The 18,506-nt window shown below is 37.4% G+C and overlaps 1 protein-coding gene across 4 annotated transcripts in view; it reads left to right on the top strand.

Annotated features, from left to right (window-relative positions):
* Positions 1 to 18,506, top strand: part of LOC114062486 (BEN domain-containing protein 5-like) — an 892,614-nt gene that overhangs the window by 8,722 nt on the left and 865,386 nt on the right. For all 4 annotated transcript variants that reach the window (XM_027893962.1, XM_027893954.1, XM_027893946.1 and 1 more), the window contains exon 2: positions 6,173 to 6,295. In XM_027893962.1, coding sequence (XP_027749763.1) covers positions 6,173 to 6,295 — 123 coding nt within the window. The remainder of the gene's footprint in view (positions 1 to 6,172; positions 6,296 to 18,506) is intronic.

The raw sequence follows: 18,506 nt of genomic DNA, 5'->3' as shown, positions 1-18,506 counted from the left end.
TTACAGTTTATGTGTTTTATGCTTTTGTTTGATCTGTTTTGTATTTAGAGTATTGCTACTATAGCAACTGTTGCATCATGTGATCTCTTTGATATTATCAAGATGCCAAATACTTGTTAAGGAATAAATCAGTATATCATATGAAATTCAGCCATTCTTACAATGTTTCAAAATAAATATCTTATCAGTTAATGCATTTGGTACTACTTTTTTTTCAGTGTTTTTTTTTTTTTTTTTTTTTTTTTTTTTTTTTTTTTTTTTTTTTTTTTTTTTTTTTTTTTTTTTTTTTTTTTTTTTTTTTTTTTTTTTTTTTTTTTCATTTCTGGTAAGTATTTTAGTGGATAGGTTAGAGATTATAAGTACAGTGTGAAAGACTAATGAATTTTCTTTTCTTGCTTACTGAGTTCAAAGCATTAAATGCTTTTTTATTTTCATTAGGAAAATTGTTCATACCTTCTTAGTCTATGATTCTATGATTCTTGGCCTTTTTGGGTTTCGCTAAAGTAATACAAAAAATTCCATTGCCATTTCCCTCTGACAAGAAGGCAGCCAACCAGTAGGTCAAGTAAGTGGATAGTTTAGTTTTGGGCTAAGCACCTTATGAACCTTTTTGTTCCTGCCTACCTTGGAGCTGTCACTCAGTACGAGCATCTGGGCAAAGTGCTCTTTGTGGTACCACAGAGCTTTGACATGTTTGCATATGAAAACAAGATTTTTCCACTCTCAGCTTTGACAGAGACAACTCTGCCCCACCTTCTGCCAGGGTAAAGCAGTTTGGGTACATATACCTAATGAAATGTGAGGTATTTAGATCTACTTGCGCCTTCTAACCTCAAATAAAAAGGTAATGGTGCATTAGCTAAGGAGTCATGTTAGGAAAGCTGGGAGGATATGTTGTCTGGTAGCCTCTCTAGAAAGAGAAACTTATGCAATAAAAGTAAAAATCTGAACAATAAATCACAATGTTTCCTTCCTATTATGCAAACAACCACAAGCTTTTTCAAGTCTGCTGCAGTAAACTTGCAGTTTAATTCTCCTGAGTACTTTCAGAACCTTTGCAAAGCTCAGAATTTACCTCATAATCTCTCCTAAACTAGAGATCATCTTTATTTTTCTTGTTTTCTTGAATATGAATAGCATTTCACAGTTTGGAGACAGACCTGACAAGCAGTTTGCTGGTCAAGCCATAGCAGGAAAGTAATTAAGAGATAATTACTTTAAAGATGCTTTATCTCCAGTCTGGTTTCTAGATAACAACAAAGTTACTATTTTTTAGAACTAGACCAAGCTGTAGGAGAATGCCTTGCGATAATCAACATTTTCCTTGTTCTGCTGGACCTTTGAAATAGGTGACAGGATGGGCACAGTACCCAAATGTGAGGCAGCAGGTGTGGTTGTTACCACACACCGGGTATTGTCTCAAAGCCTGGCATTTGTAGTCTTAACATAATTTTCTCCCTTTCTTTTCAGATGACAGTGCCTGTGAATTAAGTATATTTGAGATTGACAGCACTCTGCAGTATGTTCAGATTCGCAGGGTCATGCCCAAGCCTTGCTTCGGGAAACGTGGCTGTGAAGATCAAAATGACAGTTGTGTTTTCTTCTTTTTCTTAGCATTTTTTTTCAAATCAGTGGAGCTGGAATTGCAGGGTCCTGGCTGCTGCTGCCTGTAGGATTTTTAGAATGGCCCAGAGAGCATTCAGATCTCGTAGCAGAAATAACGAGTCTTCCTGAATATCAGTGTTGCTGAAGCCTAGGGACAAAGTAATAAACTTTTATAAAAAAAAATAAAAAATTCAAAGATTAGGAGAACATAACGAGCTATTAAGACTGTATATTTATACAAATGCTATCATTTTAAAGAATTTTGATAAAATTACACGGTTTCCAGTTTTCAGGTTTGTGGAGCAGACACTGTTTCTGGCATAACCTCATAAGTACTACTTAGCCAAAGTGTGAGCTGAGCAGTGTTCATCTGGGACTTGTTATTTTTAGGAGCTAACAGGAGTTGCTTTTGGTCATCTGAATGAATTTTTGTTTGTTGCAAACTCTACTGAAGGTTCAAATTCACTTCTTTGTATGAGTTCACATTAAAAGTACGGCTCAAGGCTGATGAAGCTCTTTGTTAGGATACCTGGAAGCTTTTCATGGTCCCTGGATGATGGGAATCAGGGTATTAGATCTTTACACTGTAGATGTTTTCAATAGCAAAATGTATCTTAATTTTGTTCTAAAATAAGGATCTCATGGCAGAATGTGAGGTGCCTCGATGACATTTGTAATATTTAAAGAAAGACTTCTACAAAGCTCACTTGCAGTTACCATATCTTTTCATGTTACCTCACCTTTCTAATTGTCTCTGTTCATTAGGCAGTAAGTCTAATTAGAAGGATGATGCAGGTTTTCCAGGCAAATTCACCCTATTTTTCTATGTCTGTTTTAATGTAGCTGTGCTCTCCTACCTAATGTAGCATGAGGGTAGCTGCTGGCTGCTAACTCTGTGGATTCTCAGCTTTGGCACATCTGGAAGCTGAGCTCGTTGTTTACCCAATTCAAGGAGTAACTATTACTTACTATATATGTACCTTCCTCTGGAAACTACAGTTCTTAAAGAAAAGGTACCTAAATTTGCATGGTGTTTGTTGCAGCAAGTACTGATTTCACCTTTGCCTAAATAAAAAAAAAATTAAATGAAGAAAAGGCTGTACCCTTTGAATTGAAGAATGGCAAGAAGCTCTGTAAACTTCCAAACTCTTCCTCCTATGAATCCCAGTCTCCTGAAACTGGTTCTATTCGTTTTCACTAGTTTGATGTGAAATACATCCACAATGACAATGGTGATGAATGCAGATACCTGAAGACTCTGTCCTGTTTGTATTTTAAAACCTTATATACTAACAGAGATTTCAGGCACCTACAGATTTTTGTACCTGATAGAAAATTACCATCGAAGTTTATTACTACAGTAAAAGTAAATCTTGGGGATTTGCTGGAGCCTCCTGGAGTTTAAGCCATGAAGAATTATAATAAAATAGCTATGTTTCTTACAACCTGTAAGAAAAATAATTGACAAAATAAGACCTACAGTCTGAGACAATTTCTTTGCTAAGTTTTGCTTTCGCTTGTCTTATCTAACCTTTTCTTTCAAAGGAGAATCTGCTCTCCTTAAGTGGAATGTGCAGGATGTACTTCAGTTAATTCTCTTCTTTAATTTTGTCTCGCATTGAGGAGCTATTTCCCTTCCCCACAAGGTGCTGTCTTACATCTCTACCTTCAGTCAGGAAAATCTGCTTAGGGCTCCCCACTTGTGAGGATGGTACTTCTTTCTGTATTGGCCAGAGGGCTGAAGGCCAGAGTGGCATTCCCTCCATCCCAGGATGGTGATGCATTCCCAGCAACACTCACTGAGCAGACAAGCGTGAAGCCATGTTTTATAATCGAGCAGTGCAGCAGTGCAGGCTCTTTTTCAGGCAGTGGCCTGGCCTTTTCTTTGTCACCCAAGGAGTACGTGCCAGAAGGGACAGAGTGCTGTTGTGCTGTATAATAATGTGAGGTTCAAAGGCTGCAGCTTTGCACGTTTAGAGATTGAGGATAATATGACTCGAAATATAACAACGGGGCATTCTCAGTATTTAAAGTGCTGTGTAATAAAGAACATGCAAGGAGAGATTAATATTGTTAAGGGACTACGAATTACAGGCTCTTTGATGATTTTATTCTCATTGCTGAAGGCTACATTAGGTCAGGAGGAGCAGATGGAAACTTTTTGCTGGGACACAGTTACTTGACAGCTTCCTTCTGCATCATGTGAAGGCTCCATTGGCAGATTTTCTAATTTGCCAGGGAGCTGTAGCTCTCTCTTCTGCCTTCTGCCTGCTTTTCCTACACTGTCTTATGGTGGCAGTGTTATGAATGTAATCTTTTTCCAGTTTCTGCATCTTCAAGTGGTGTTTCCCAGCTATCTTTCACAGTTTATAAGAAGCCTATTACTTTTAGCTGAGATGTGAAAGGAGACATTTACCAGGAGGAGTTCAGTCTTCTAACTGCTCTACTCAGATGACTCCCCGCCTCCCATTCTTTCTCTTTGGTCCCTGGCAGCTCAGGCACTCTTGGTGGAGATCTGCAGGTCTTCCATTAATTTTTCCTTGTTGATTCTATGTGCTGGATTGCAAACAATTAACTCGACTGCTCTTAACTGCACCAGGTACATGGGGGCTCTTAATCAAAGTGGCACTCGAGTGAAACTGAGGAAATGGTTTTCCTCTGGCTGCTCCTCTGAACTGCAGGGCTCATGGTGCAGGGGGATGGATTTTATCAAGGGACAGGATCATGGCCATGCAGATACACGGATGCCCCACCCAGGTCTAAGTTTGCCTCTGGTGTTCCCAGGCTTTAGGCAAGTTGTATCAGGATTCTGATACATCCAGCTAGAAGTACCAGAAGTAGCAATTATACATTTAAAGAAACCAATTTAAATGACGCAGATTGCTGTCTGTGGGTAATTATTCAGTCTAAAACAAATAACCTAGAGGTTGCAAATAATAATTTTGCAGAAAAAATAATAGCATGCATTATTTAATGTCTACATTTTTGTATGATGATAAAGTAAGAAATGGTCTAAATTATTTTTGTTCTGTTGTAGTTCTTCCCATCAGAGTGAGTTTCAGATCTCTTCCCTGGGAAGACTGGGGATTTATATGCTGAATGTTGACCTGGACATATGTATTTTTTTAATCTGGGATTTATATACCTGTGAATATATATAATAGAAAGCCTGACAGACCTTTAACTGTGGTGTCACTAATACATTGATATAATTTGTTACTTCAGCTAAGGTGTTTTGCCTCAAGAGGTGGAATACTTTTATGTATGGAAAGGTCAGTTTTAATTAATAAGCTGTTTTCATCATTCAGGGCCAGTATGAATTGCTTGTAACATTTGTGCGAAATAGTTTTCAATATAAAAATAAAACAAATTGAGCTTTATGTCACATTTATCATCCCCCATAACCCATTTAAATGTCAAAAAAATCAGTACAGACCAAAAGTCTATTTCTAGAAGCCTTAGTAGCCCTATTTATCAGAGTGAAATAAGATATTATCATCCCATTATCCCATCGCATGCCTTCTGCACTTGAAGACATATGCATTTCTTCCAGTTTTCTGTAACACTGAAGAGAGTTTTTTCTGTTGTTAAATATTTGTCCAAACAGTAAATAGTGAAGAAAATGCCGAGCCAATATCAGAGGAATGAACTGGTAATTATATTAGTGTGTATTTCTTTCATTGTAAATGCATAATATAATATACAATTATTAACTTACTTTCTTGTATATTTCCCAAATGAAAAAAAAAAAACAATTAATGTTTACCTATCCCTTTTTGGAAACAAATTTTTTGCAGACTGCCATTTGTTAGTATAATTTTACTGTAAGGACCAAGCTTTCAATGTATATGCTACTGATATATTTTGACAAAAATCATGCCATTGTATAGAAAATTTGTGTCTTTATATATTTTATCTTCAAATAAACTTGACATTTAAAAAAAATTCTTTATTGAAGTTCTTTTTGTGAATTTTATGTTCTAAACAAGCAAGGGGCAGCTATTCACATGACTCCATGGCTGAATGTCTCTTCCTTCTAATAATTCTAAAATGTCGAGTATGAGTTGGATTGAACAGGCTCAAAGGTTCTAAATTCATTTAGGATGCATGAAAATAGGCAGTAGGATAGAGGAAAAAGATCCCACTAATGCTGATAGTGGGGAAGATGCTTCTGAGGGTTGTGATGAAGTAAGAAGCTGGTGAGGAGTTCAGTTCCAGGGAATCCGGGCAGGATTTAGCTACTGGAGAGCTCCCACCAAAAGAAGTGGCTCCAGCTGAATATCAGTGTTGCATACAAGAACCTGTTGAACCACAGGTCCCACCTTTGCAAGAAACCAGGCTGTGTGTGTTGTTACTGAGAGGGGCTTTAACCTATGATGCCATTATTGTATCCAAATCCTTAAATACACTTTGAAAAGAAAATAATTCATTTACTGGTGCATGTGTTTAATGGTGCAAACTTTCTGTTATGTAGAAATGCTTGAGGAAATAGCCTTCTACTGGTTTTTATTGAAGTATTTTCTGGTTTGTTCTCATGCCTTTTTTCCCCCCACTTTTACTGCGACAGGCAGCGCCATCGGAAGTGATGACATCATAGCAGGGAACGTGAGCAAGTACATCGTTCTCCCACCTGCTTATTCTGGACAACCTAAAAAGGGACATCTTATATTTGATGCCTGTTTTGAAAGTGGTGAGTGTTCTCAGCATTATTTTATGTTACCTAGTTGTCAATGTATTAACACTTTTAACTCTATCACCCATCTTTATATGAAATGTCTTAATTCTGAGGAAGAGTTCCATTAAATACTACTTAACAAAGTTAACTGATTCACTTCAGTCAGAGTATGACATAAAATCAGACTGTTCAAATGTCAAAAGGGTAGTGAAGTTTGCTGTTTACCTACAATGAATGTTTCATCAGGTCCATCTTTAACCACATCTAGATACATAACTGGATTTTATTCCGTTGTTATATACAGCATTTATAGACCACTAATCTAACACGTATTTAAAATATGCTACTTTCAAATTGAATTTAGAAGTTTAGTGGGGCAGTTAACGTCATAAAGTGCCAAGACCATCCTTGCATAGTGAGAATATTTTACAAATGTGTATGTGCTGTCTTTAAATGTATTTCTTTGTGTGTCTTGTGGCCTGATTCTGTACTGCTGGGGTTAATGGAAGTTCTGCCTCTGATGTCAATGGAAGGAGAATTAAAATTTGGGAAGCTACAGGAAACTGAAAGAGAAAATTTTTTTTACAGGAGTTATAGTTAGCATAATAATTTCAAGAATAGTTGTAATCACATATGTTTGCATGCATGTGGGGTAGGTAGGTAAATATATATATGAATATGTACCATTGTACACATTTTTGTGTTACATACATGTGTACATCCAGATTTTTAGCTGAAATCTATTGTTAGTGAGTGGCTTTCAGACCTACAGAACACTGTTAAGCACCATATGCACAGAAGGCATTTGGCAGGATAAACTATAGTTTTCAGCATGGTTTATGTGAGAGGTGCTGGTAATGCCAAAACTGCTGCAGTGTCTTGTAAAATGAGCTTTTTATGAAGAGTTACGTCCCTCAGGATAGAAGACTGGCTGCCAGTTCCTGGATAAATATTAAATTGAGTTATTTAAATCCTGTGATTACATTATATAAAAAAAGTGCAAATGATGCAGTGAATAATAATGAGTATCTTCTTTTTAAGGTGTGTCTCTGGAGGTTGAGACAATAATATGTATTTTTAAAAATACTTTGGGTGCTATTTCATCATTGCTATGTGGTATTTTGCATTTTGTATCAGAAAACGGCTTATGCAATGAATCAGTTGGCCAAGCTGAGAAATTTACTGAGCTAAACTGCTCTGCAATGAAAAGGATCAGTAGCAACCATCAAATTATTTGTGAACTATTGTGAATCCTTGCATGATGGTTTAATTCCAGTTTTTGAACAATGGAATCAATTATATTTTTCAATGAAAACATTTAATCAGTTCAAAGGTAACGTTCATATTTTATATACTCTGACAATAACAGCGTGTGATAGAGGCAGGTGCTTTTGAAATACTCTGTTTATTTACATTGTAGCATGATGAGGCTCTGATGTTGCTTTGCATATTCAGACACTTCCAAAATACAGACATGAATGAAATTAATACCTTCATTTACTTTCTTATGATGAGGATGTATTAGCAAGAATGAGAGTAATATTGTGTACACTTCATATGTAAATTCACTTTATCTTTTGTTATATGTCAGCCAAGTAATTGCTTGAAGTACCTTTCCTGGTCAAAGCAAATTAACTGATTATTGGCTAATTTATGAAATTGTTATTAATGCAAAAATCTATCCCCTCCTGTCATCCAAACAATGGTATACAACATTTTTAAGAACTGCACTGATGCTCTTTGAGTCCCACCTTAAAATGGTAATATCCTATCGAAATTGCCTTTTCTTAAGGACAGATTATAAACCTGGTCCCACCTGGAGCGTTGCATCCAGCTCTGGGGTCCCCACAGCAAGAAACACACAGACCCACCGGAGGAGTCCAGAGGAGCCACAAAGATGTTCCGAGGGCTGGAGTAGCTCTGCTGTGCAGACAGGAAGGGAGAGCTGGGGCTGCTCAGCCTGGAGAGTACAAGGCTCTGGGAACACCTTCTTGTGGCCTCTCAGTAGAGCAAGGGGGCCTAGAAGAAAGATAAAGGTGCTTTACTAAGGCCTGTGGGGACAGGGCGGGGAGCAATGGTTTTAAACTGAGAGAGGGAAGATTGAGGTGGCCTGTAAGGAAAAATTGTTTACAGTGGGGAGAAACATTGGCACAGGTTGCCCAGGGAAGTTGTGGATGCTCCATCCCTGGAAGTGTTCAAGGCCAGGCTGGACGGGGCCTTGAGCAACCTGGGATAGTGGAAGGTGTCCCTGCCCATTGTAGGGGGATTGGAAGAGATGATCTTTAAGGTCCCTTCCAACCCAAACTATTCTATGGTTCTAAAATAAAGTTGTGTTAAATGTGATTCCATAAGTGGCTTTTCTTTCTTTGGCTGTGTTCCTATTTTCCTGACAGATCTGGTTGATAGAACTGAACATTCCCTTCTAACCTATTCTTCAATGACTATGATTTTATACTGTAGAAATGAAAGTAAATACCCTTCAGAATAGAAAAACATTACTAAGCTTGTAGAAAGAAATCAGGAAAAATATTAACACATACAGAAGAAATTCTATTTAATGGCTATCATTATTGTATTAAAAAGTATCGAAAAGTACGAATTTGTTTGAGACTGAGAGCTGTGTTTTATGTAGTCTGAAAACCAATGTCCAGCCTGGTGTTTTGAAGTGTCTTGCTTTCAAAAAATCATAAAGAATACAAATGAAATGGGGACTGGGATTTCTTTTCAGTCCACTTTGTTGTTGAGAGGCAAAATACCCTGTTTTTGCTATTCCTGGCAGATGTTTATGTATCTTTTTCAGAGACTTTTGCTGAGTTTCATTGAGAAAGCAGCAATCCATTCTAATGCTGCAATTTGCCCAGTGTAAGAAACATTTGCTTTCTATGTAGAAATGTTCTTACCAAAAAGGCATTAATTCTTGTCCAGTCCTGTAGGCACAGAAAGCAGATTATTCCTTTCTTCTTTAACCTAACGGAAAGCTGTTCTCATATCTTTCCTTGGCCTTTCCCTCCTCAGGTTAAATAACTGCTATTTTTTTCCATAGTGCTTACATTTTCCAAGTTTTCTATCATTCTTTACTTCCTCTGGCCTATCTCCAGCTGTTTTGTGCCTTTCTTGGTTGGCAGTGGTCCAAGGTGAGCATGATACTCGGTTAAGATGGTGCCAGTACCACGTAGAGTTTATTACATGACACGCCTTGCCATCTATTTACTTCTGCAATGTCACAGTCCAATCTTTTTCACAATAGCATGGCACTGGTGACTCCTAAAAAATTTGTGATCCCTTATACTCTCCAGGTCCTTTTTAGAAGGAGAGCTACCTGACCAGTTGGTAGCTTGCACTTTACTCACCCTTGATGAATCTATTACTAGTGAAAAAATCATTGCTGTAAAATAAATACAATTATTGAAAATGCAGAATGGTGGCTGGACAGTTTATCTTACTAATAACAGACAGAGGAGTAAAGAAAAGAGAAAATTATCAACTTGCAAGTATGTCAGGAATTTGTGTTTCCCATAGCTAGTGTTGTGACTGGAATCTTCCTTGTTATCTTTAATATTCAAGAATATATGCAGCCAAAATGAGCTTTTTACATTGATTTATCATTAGCATAAAAGAAACTGATAAAAATTCAGATTTGTTGCATACCCCAACATAATTTTTGGATAATGTCAGTTTTCACAAGATTTAGTTGCAGGGAAAAATCGAAGCAGTTATCCCTGCACAGAACAAATTTAAAGGGAATAAATGTCACATTTGAAATGTACCCATTTGGTCAGTTGTAATTCTGTTTGCTAAGATTCGTTAAGGCATTAAATTATTAACGCAGTTTCAGTTTAGAGGGAATGCAGGACTGTACAAATGTTTGCCTCTCATCCTACCTGTTCTGGCAAAATGGGAATTTTCCTTCTTGGAAAAGGATGTATTCACTTCTACTGTACAAAGAAGTCCTTACTGATTGAGTCAGGCCCAGATTTTGATATAAAACTGTTCTTCAGGGAATCTCTCATCTCATACCGCCGTGAATTGGTATTTCTGACATTTTATCTGAAGGACTTCAGAGTTTAGTTTAGGCAGCTGCCCCTACTGTCTTGTGTTGCCTTTGTGTGTCTTATTTCTGGTGCCATCCATTTAGTCAGCAGCCTATTTTGTGCCCTGACTAAGAACTGTTTTTATTTGCTTAGTCATTTTTTCCCGTACAAGATGGTTTTGGAGATGATACCTCCAGTGCTGGAAGCCAGTTGTTTTCCTGGGAACTTACATACCTTCAGAAGCTTTGCTTCTGCATGAGGTAACAAACATTTAATTAATTCATTTTACATGATGCACAAAAAAGCTTTTTACATGTATTTTGCAAAGCGAACAAAGAAAACAACAACAACAAAATGTCTCAGCCCTTAAAAAACCTTCCCTTTTTTTCTCACTGTGCAAAGTCTGTTTGGTGGGTGTAGCCACAAGTTGCCTTCCTGGTTCCATCCCAGGATGATTCCGAGGTGGGATGTATCCCAGTGCCTTCTGCCTCTCATGTTGGGATGTCACTGGAAACAGAGGGGGAAGCTGGAATTAGGCTGGGATGCGTTGGGAGGATGGTTAAAAAGCCCCAAGCTCGACAGTTTCTGCTGCTTGTGGCTCCAATTGCTTGTTTTGTAATTACTTTTGAGGATTGAAGGAGCAGTGTTGGCTCACAGAGGTTCGTAAATCTCACCATTCACACTGTTAAATGCAAGGGCTTTTAATAAGGCGTTGAAAATATATATTTTGGCTTGTTAGTCAACTATAATGCTGTTTAACTGTTAAAAAATACTGTGTTTCTTGAAATTAAAAATGAAGCTGCTGTCTGCTTTTATTCTCATTTCAACCAAAAAGTGGAACCCCGCCAAGAGTCATTAAATCTTCTATCCTTTGGATGAATTCTTATTTTTTTATGAAAAAATGTTATGATTTGGTAATTTCTGTATTGTGGTTTATGTTCAAAAGGTTGTAATTAAAGTTTTGTAAAATTTTCGGTTCAATCTCAATTACTGTAAACCTCATATTATTATGTTAACTGCTGTACCACTACCTTGCAGTGAAAATTATTGACAAACATTAGTTTGTCTTTTCCAACAGCAGGTTTGTAAAATATTTTACATTAGGAACCTGATAAAAAATTCAGTGCTGATGGATTGCAAATGAAATTAATCAGCTGGAAAAAAGTTAAGATTTACAATGTATCAAGAGATCTCATGTGACTGAGAAGTACCCTTGTATCATTTTTTTTTGGTTAAGGTTTTAAATATCTTTCTATATTTCAAAAATAGGATAATGTACTTATGAAACACTTTGCACAACACTCAGAATTGCAGTAAGTGATTGTAATTCCGCTGATCTCATTGTAACCACTTACAGGCGTGAAATAGGCCATTGAGCTTTACCATGAAAGATACCTTTTGAACAAAAGCACAGATAATATAGGATGGATTGCCCTTTGGGAGTGCCTGTGTCCCAGTTGTTAAGGCTCCACCTTTAACTTTAGACAGCTAAAATTAGGGGAGATTAATCTTAGTTGTGGTTAATAAAATACTGCAAAGTTTGAGCTGCAAAACATTGTCTGAAACAGGCGCTTTTATTTGTAAAAGATTTAAAGATGAAAACTAAGATGATACAGAACATGGTACTGATAACATGCTCAAAGAAAAACTGAAAGCCACCCTAGGAAATAGTTGCATTTTGGCCATCTAATATGCAGATGTAATATACTTTCAAAATGATTAAACAGTCTGATCCTCTGTGTGCTTGTGTTTCAGTGGACAGAAATCCCCTTCCCTTGATTTCAGTGGCACTGCTATGGTGTCCTAGAAGAGGAATAAAGCAACACAGGCCAATGTCATAATGGCACATCACTAGAAATTAAAAGTGCTAGAGCTGTTTAAAGCTACTTTCTTCCAGTGTAAAAATCTTTAGGTAGTAGACTGAACTGTGTTTTGGAGCAAAACCTAGTTGTAATTCCGAATTTTCTGTCATGTATGGCTGGAATCACTAAGTCAGGTAGAACTTTTGGCTTCCATTCTGTAAGAATGCTCATCAGTAATGTCTGTTTTCCCCTTGCTTTTGTGGCATCGAGATGTGTCCAATTAATGGAACACTTTGGTTATTTCCTTATTTGTTGAAAGTAATTTATGCCATATTTCACAGAGAGTGGTTATTAAGTGGTTATTGCTACCAGTGGGGATAATTTAGCAAATGTTTCCCATTTCTGAAACATGTTTGTTCCCAGTTCAGGTCAGAGTTACTCTGTCAGGGTATCAATACCTTTGGACTGCTGCAAGTTAGAAGTCACAAAACCCCCAAGAACAAAAGACTGATTTTAATTTTTTGTGTGTTTTAATGATGACCCTAGGCATAGGTTAATGGATGTAGCATGCACAGAGTGATATCAGTTAACATATATGACATTACTCAGACGTCTCAAACTCCGGAAAAAGCATGTGAATGATTTATGGAATTGATATTAATCTCTTTCCAGTAAATGCATTACTAAAGTTACATGGGAAATTGATGTTACTGCTGTAATGCCAAATTAATTTTTTTCTTGCTAGGTCAGCATTGCAAATGGAACTAAATATTAACCTTTTAAATATCTAAACAGATACAGTATGGAAGGCATTTTCACAACTGGGGGAGTGCTTGGTGTCGATGTGATACCACCTAACACATATGGCCTTAGTGAGTTATCATAACTTGTGGGAAATAGATATTAATGACTTCAGGAGCTAATGAAAATGCAAAAAGTATGTAATAGTGTATTAGTGTAATAGCAAGAGGAAAGAATTAGGATGTTAACTGTAGTTGTTGTGCTGATTATAATTTTCACAGTCAGTTTCCCATCTGATTCTCTTGCTGCCTTCCTCAGGATCAAGCCTTTCCTCCTGCAAACAGGAGATGTTTGCATCTCCTCAGCTGTACACAAGCACACTGAAGTGTTGATTTGCAGTTTGACTGACCTGAAAGGGACCAGAATAAGCAACTGGAAATGGAACCAGAAATGTCTGTGATCAGATAATTGTAAGTGCAGAGGAAATTTTCAATAGCCTCTGTATGAGAAATGGCCAAATAGAGTAGGAATCCTTAGTAAGGAAAAGAGAAAACTGAGGAATAACATATTAGAGGTTGATAAAATCATGATTCTTAGTCAAAATGTCAATGAATATGAAACAGTGGTTCCCTACCTGTTCTCTTTGTACAAAAACTAAGGGCCATCAAATGAAACTAGCAGTTAACACGTGGAAAGCAAACAAAGGAGAATGGTTCCTCACACAGTGTTTAATTAAGCTGTGGAGCTTCTTCCTGCAGGACCTTGTGGGTACTAAAAGTTGACATGTGTCATGCTTTCAGTGCAAAAACTCACTGACAAGACCAGGAAAGAAAAATCAGCTGACAGCTCAACACTGACACCCTTTTTGGCTCAGAGGGTTCATAAATGGTACATTGTAAATTGGGGAATTATAATGGGAGGTGCCTTGATTGTTTTGTTTCCATGCTGTTCTCCAGGAATCCATTTCTGGCAGTTACTGAGCTGGACATTGATCTCACCTGATAGATACATCTGGTTAACTGGTTAACCACTGTTAATACCTGTGATAATATTCAATCATTTTCTAGAAGTAGATTGGAGGTTATGGGTGCAAGCCAAAATTAACATCATACAAAACTATACTTTGATCAGATAATAGGAAGGAAAATGTTAAGAGCTATTGTTTCCATTCAAACTAATTTTCTTAGGAGGACAGTGGTTGAAGATGATGTGCTAACATAAGCAGTTTTCCAGAAACAACCTGATGCAGATCCATTCTCAAGATTTCACACTATACATTCCTGGTGCTTAAATTTCCATCAGAGTTTAAGGTTTTGGGGGGATTTTTGTGAGCTTGTTCTTCGACAGAGAAGGAATTAAAAAAAAACCCCAAAGCCTCAACAACAAAGATGTTTAAGTAATTTTTGGCAATAAGCAAAAGGATTTTTCTATATACCAGGTTCTGAGATAAATTTTTCAGTTTCCATTTTTCTGGCTCTGTTCAAAATTTTCCATCTGGAAAAATGATAGAGGGAAATGCAAGAAAGAATAGCAATGTCCCTGCCAGTGTGAAGGAACATTACATTACACTGAACAAATATCCTTATCTGAATGTACAATCACTGAAATAAATGCAGCTGTGTTTATTTCAGCATAATCAGATATATTTGAATATAAAATCATTGACATAAATGCAGCTGTGTTTATTTCAAACTGCACATGTTAATATGAACATGAATGTGACATCAGTTAATCACTCAGGTATGTATATACAGGGACACAATAGAGGCCTGGGACAGTTGAAAGTATGAAGAAAAAGAATCTTGATGAGTTTGTGCTTTACCTAAAAATTTTTTTAACAGCACTGGAAGTCACTGATGAAGAGATGCAAAATTCTTCTCGTATAAAAGCTCTGGATTTGAATAAATCTGTGGTTGCTCTATAGAATACCAGGTGACCTCTGCCTCAGTTACTGACTAAGGAAATAATTGCTTTGAATAATTGCTTCTTAAAATAGAGAATCATGTTAGTCTTGAGTGATTGGTAGGTCCAGGTCAATCTCTTCTGATGGGCACAGTGCAGACCTTAACTTTACCTTGGGTTTTTATCTGATTTTGAGTCTTTGAAACAGCTGCCAACCACCCTTCCAGAATTTCATCTTGCTGGGTTCTCAAAGCCAGGGAAAATACAATGTAGAGCAGTGCCAGTGGAAAAATTTTGGCACTGTTTGTTTTGTCAGGGAGGTTCCTCCTTGCTGTTTCCCCAAAGTGGTTCTCTGCCTTCATTGTCCTGTTTATATACTTGACCTCTGCCTTTTAAAATCAGAACCCTTCAGAACTAGAAGAGATTGAAGAGCGTTCTTTATTCTGCTTATGCAGGTGGTACTATATAGCCTACCACAAGGAATGGCTGTACTCAGAATAAAAGAGAAGGTGGCATCAGAACGGTAAATATTTTGGAGCTAAAAGGTATTGGGAAGGCTTTATTTTCATCTGAGAGAACATCAGAATACTCTGCTTGACTAAATAGTGGTACTTTGTTCAGTTAGTTCAATAACCTGTAATATTATCCCCATTTTGCAGAAGATAGCAGCACAAAAGACCTGGTTCTTGACTGCCTAGTGCCTTTTGTAGTGAATTTCAGCTGTGTGAAATGAGTGCAAAATGGCTGAGAAATGTTAAGAGTGCTTTGCATCAGATCCATGTGAGCCAAATGCTGAATGAAATGCAGGAAATTTCATATCTTGTATTATGTCTGCTAGATTTGATCAGTGATGCTCTGAAGAATAGGGGAACAGAAGGACAGGGATGAGTAATATTTCTTGTACTTTCTTCTCTGCTCCAGACACGTGAATACCTTTCACAGGGTCCCAGAATGGATCAGGTTGGAAGGGACTGCAGTGGGTCATCTGGTGCCACCTCCCTGCACAAGCAGGGTCATCCCAGAGCACATGGCACAGGGTTGCATCCAGACAGCTCCTGAATATCTCCAGTGAGGGAGACTCCACACCCTTTCTGGGGAATCTGTTCCAGTGCTTGTTCAGTGCACAGTAAAGAAGTTCTTCTGCATGTTTGAGTGGAGCTTCCTGAGCATCAGTTTCTGCCCTTGCCTCTTGCTTGGCACCACTGAGGAGAGCCTGGTCCGTCCTCAGACACCTCCCTTCAGATCCTGATGGAATTGTTGAAGTCCCCTGTCATTCTTCTCTTCTTGAGGGTGAACAGGCCCATCTCCCTCAGACTTTTCTCATGAATTGTATCCATATTTGGTTTATTTTTTCGGTGGGCTGCCCACAGGGGCTGTGGAGTCTGCACCCAAACCTGAGTAGATGCAGTATGGAGCAGCCCCTTCTGCTGACCCTGCTCTAGGACTAGACAATCCCCCAAGGTCCCTTAGAGATCCCTTAGAAGATTAACACTTTCTTTTTTTCACCCCTGAAATTAGAATACACTTCAGATAGATTCTGCTCTTGTTGTTATATAAGTCATTTTAAAATTCTTAACTGCCTGCTGTTACAGAGTTAACAAGCCAAATTAAGATCTTTGCTTGTTTGAGCTGCCACTAATGCAGGAAGAGACAAAACACTGTGAAATACATAGCGGCCTGTACTTTTGAAAGAATTCTGGTAGAAAAACACACTTCAGAAGATGTGTTTCTGCATAAACAAGAAGTATTTGCATTCTTGAATGCAAATGGATACTATCTGATTTTAGGAGAAAATGTTTTACAGTATTTTGCTCAACCTAACAGGAATTTGGATACAAGTTATTAGGTGGGAAACACATTGTTTTGGATACATGCAGAGCTTCATTTTGCATTTATTGATTCTGTTTAGTAACCTAATAGCCTTGTAGGTTCAGCCTTTAGCATGCTAATTTTGATTTAGTGTTTGTATTTCTGAAAACAAACTGGGAACAAACCATAAATTATCCAGTAGCTGTTCCTTAGACAGCTACTGGAATTCCAGTATCTACTACAGTAACATAATGTGAAGGGAAATTACCATAATATATTAAGGGTTATTATTATATTCTAACAATTTCTAATAGAATCACATCTCTGTTCCTCTCATCTGAAACTGTAGGCTAGCTTTTTCATAAGGAGTATTATTTATTCTGTTAAAAAAAAAAAAATTGGGTTCGTTTGTTTGTTGTTGCTACTGTACTATGTTATGAATAATTCATTTTTAGTAGCCTTTTCTAAGATTGTAAATGAATGTCAAATTCCAGATGTGAAAAAATTCTAAGCTTTTTTTCATGAATGCAGTATAAAATATAGAGAGCTAAGGAATAATTCACCTAGGTTTCTTTCTTCCTTTCAGCATTTTGGTGGTCAGCTTACAAAATTATGTTCACAATGAGTTTTTTAAATGACTGACTAATAATTTTTTGGGGGCACTTATGTTCTTTTTTTTGTTTTTTTTTCCTTCTTATTTGTAGTTTTTATTTACTTATGTCAAGGTGCAATTATATAACGCTTTACGTATGCATTTCATATTAGTGTTAACTTGTAGGATGAAATATTTTCAATGCTCTTGTGAACATAAAGTTGCACGTGTACCTGTGCTGGGCTGGCTGCCACTTGTGTAGGCACAGGCAGATTAGATTTCTTAGCAGTGTTAGCACAGCCCAGAATGTCTCAAGACTGGATAAATACTGGGATGGTGAGCTCACCCTGGAGCTTTGTGCTGTTACAGATACATGGCTGTCAGAATACCAGAGCCTGGTGTCTGAGCTGAGTTGTAGATCAGCTCCATGCTAAAAGCGAAGACAAGGAATGGGGCAGCGATGTTATAACCAACTTATGCTTTCATCTGAAAAATAAAAGCCGATAGCAAGTTGAAACTTGACTTTCGGTCATTACTGCTTGTGTTTTCTGAGGTCCTTCTGTTTCAGGAGTTTCGGGATTGATCCGTTCTCATTCATCCCAGACACTTGTCATTACTTGATTATCACTATGCCATCCTGCCTGTTATTTCTCTTTCCTCTCTGCATTTGTGTAAATGTAATTGCTGAAGTACCGTCTTTTGTATGTTGAGAGAGTGCTGAGCCTCACTTCTTGAGCCTGTACATTGAATTCTATGTCAAATGAAACCTTGTTATCATCATCTCTAGGGCTCCATGTTATTGGCCTGCCATTAGCATTTGGTTTGTTTTTCATTTTTCCCATCTGTGTGCTCTTCTTTATCCTTTTGGATTTAGGGATCTGTTTATTTCCTTCCCTCATATTTGCATTTGCATGTTCATCGGCAAATGTTTTTTGTCCCTTTTATTTAAGTCATGGTTTACCATTTTCACATGATTTCTTCTGCAAGGAAATCCTCCCTTCCTTGAAAGATTTTCTTAAATCTGCCTTGCCAAAATTCTTCCTTTTCTTTAAATGTATGTATATATATGTGTGCGTGTATATATATATATATATATATATATATATATATTTAAAGAATTGAGGTCCTGATGTTTGGTGATCTTTTGTCCTTTATCAGTCTACATGTTCTCTTGGGCAGGAAATGTTTATTACCCAAAACTTCAGTTTCAGCTGTGTGCTCTAAATATTTTCTGCAGCACAGGGGGGGTCTGTGTTGACAGATGCCAAATCTTCGGTTCCTGGTCCAGGGCAGAAATCAGTGGAGAAAAGTCTCTGCAAAACCACAATTTCTGTTGGCTTTGGGTGAGA

Source organism: Empidonax traillii, unplaced genomic scaffold, assembly GCF_003031625.1.
Source record: "Empidonax traillii isolate 1590-97213 ecotype Southwest subspecies unplaced genomic scaffold, ASM303162v1 scaffold15:size5535645, whole genome shotgun sequence".
NCBI lineage: Eukaryota > Metazoa > Chordata > Aves > Passeriformes > Tyrannidae > Empidonax > Empidonax traillii.
This window is presented reverse-complemented; position numbering and strand designations above follow the sequence as displayed.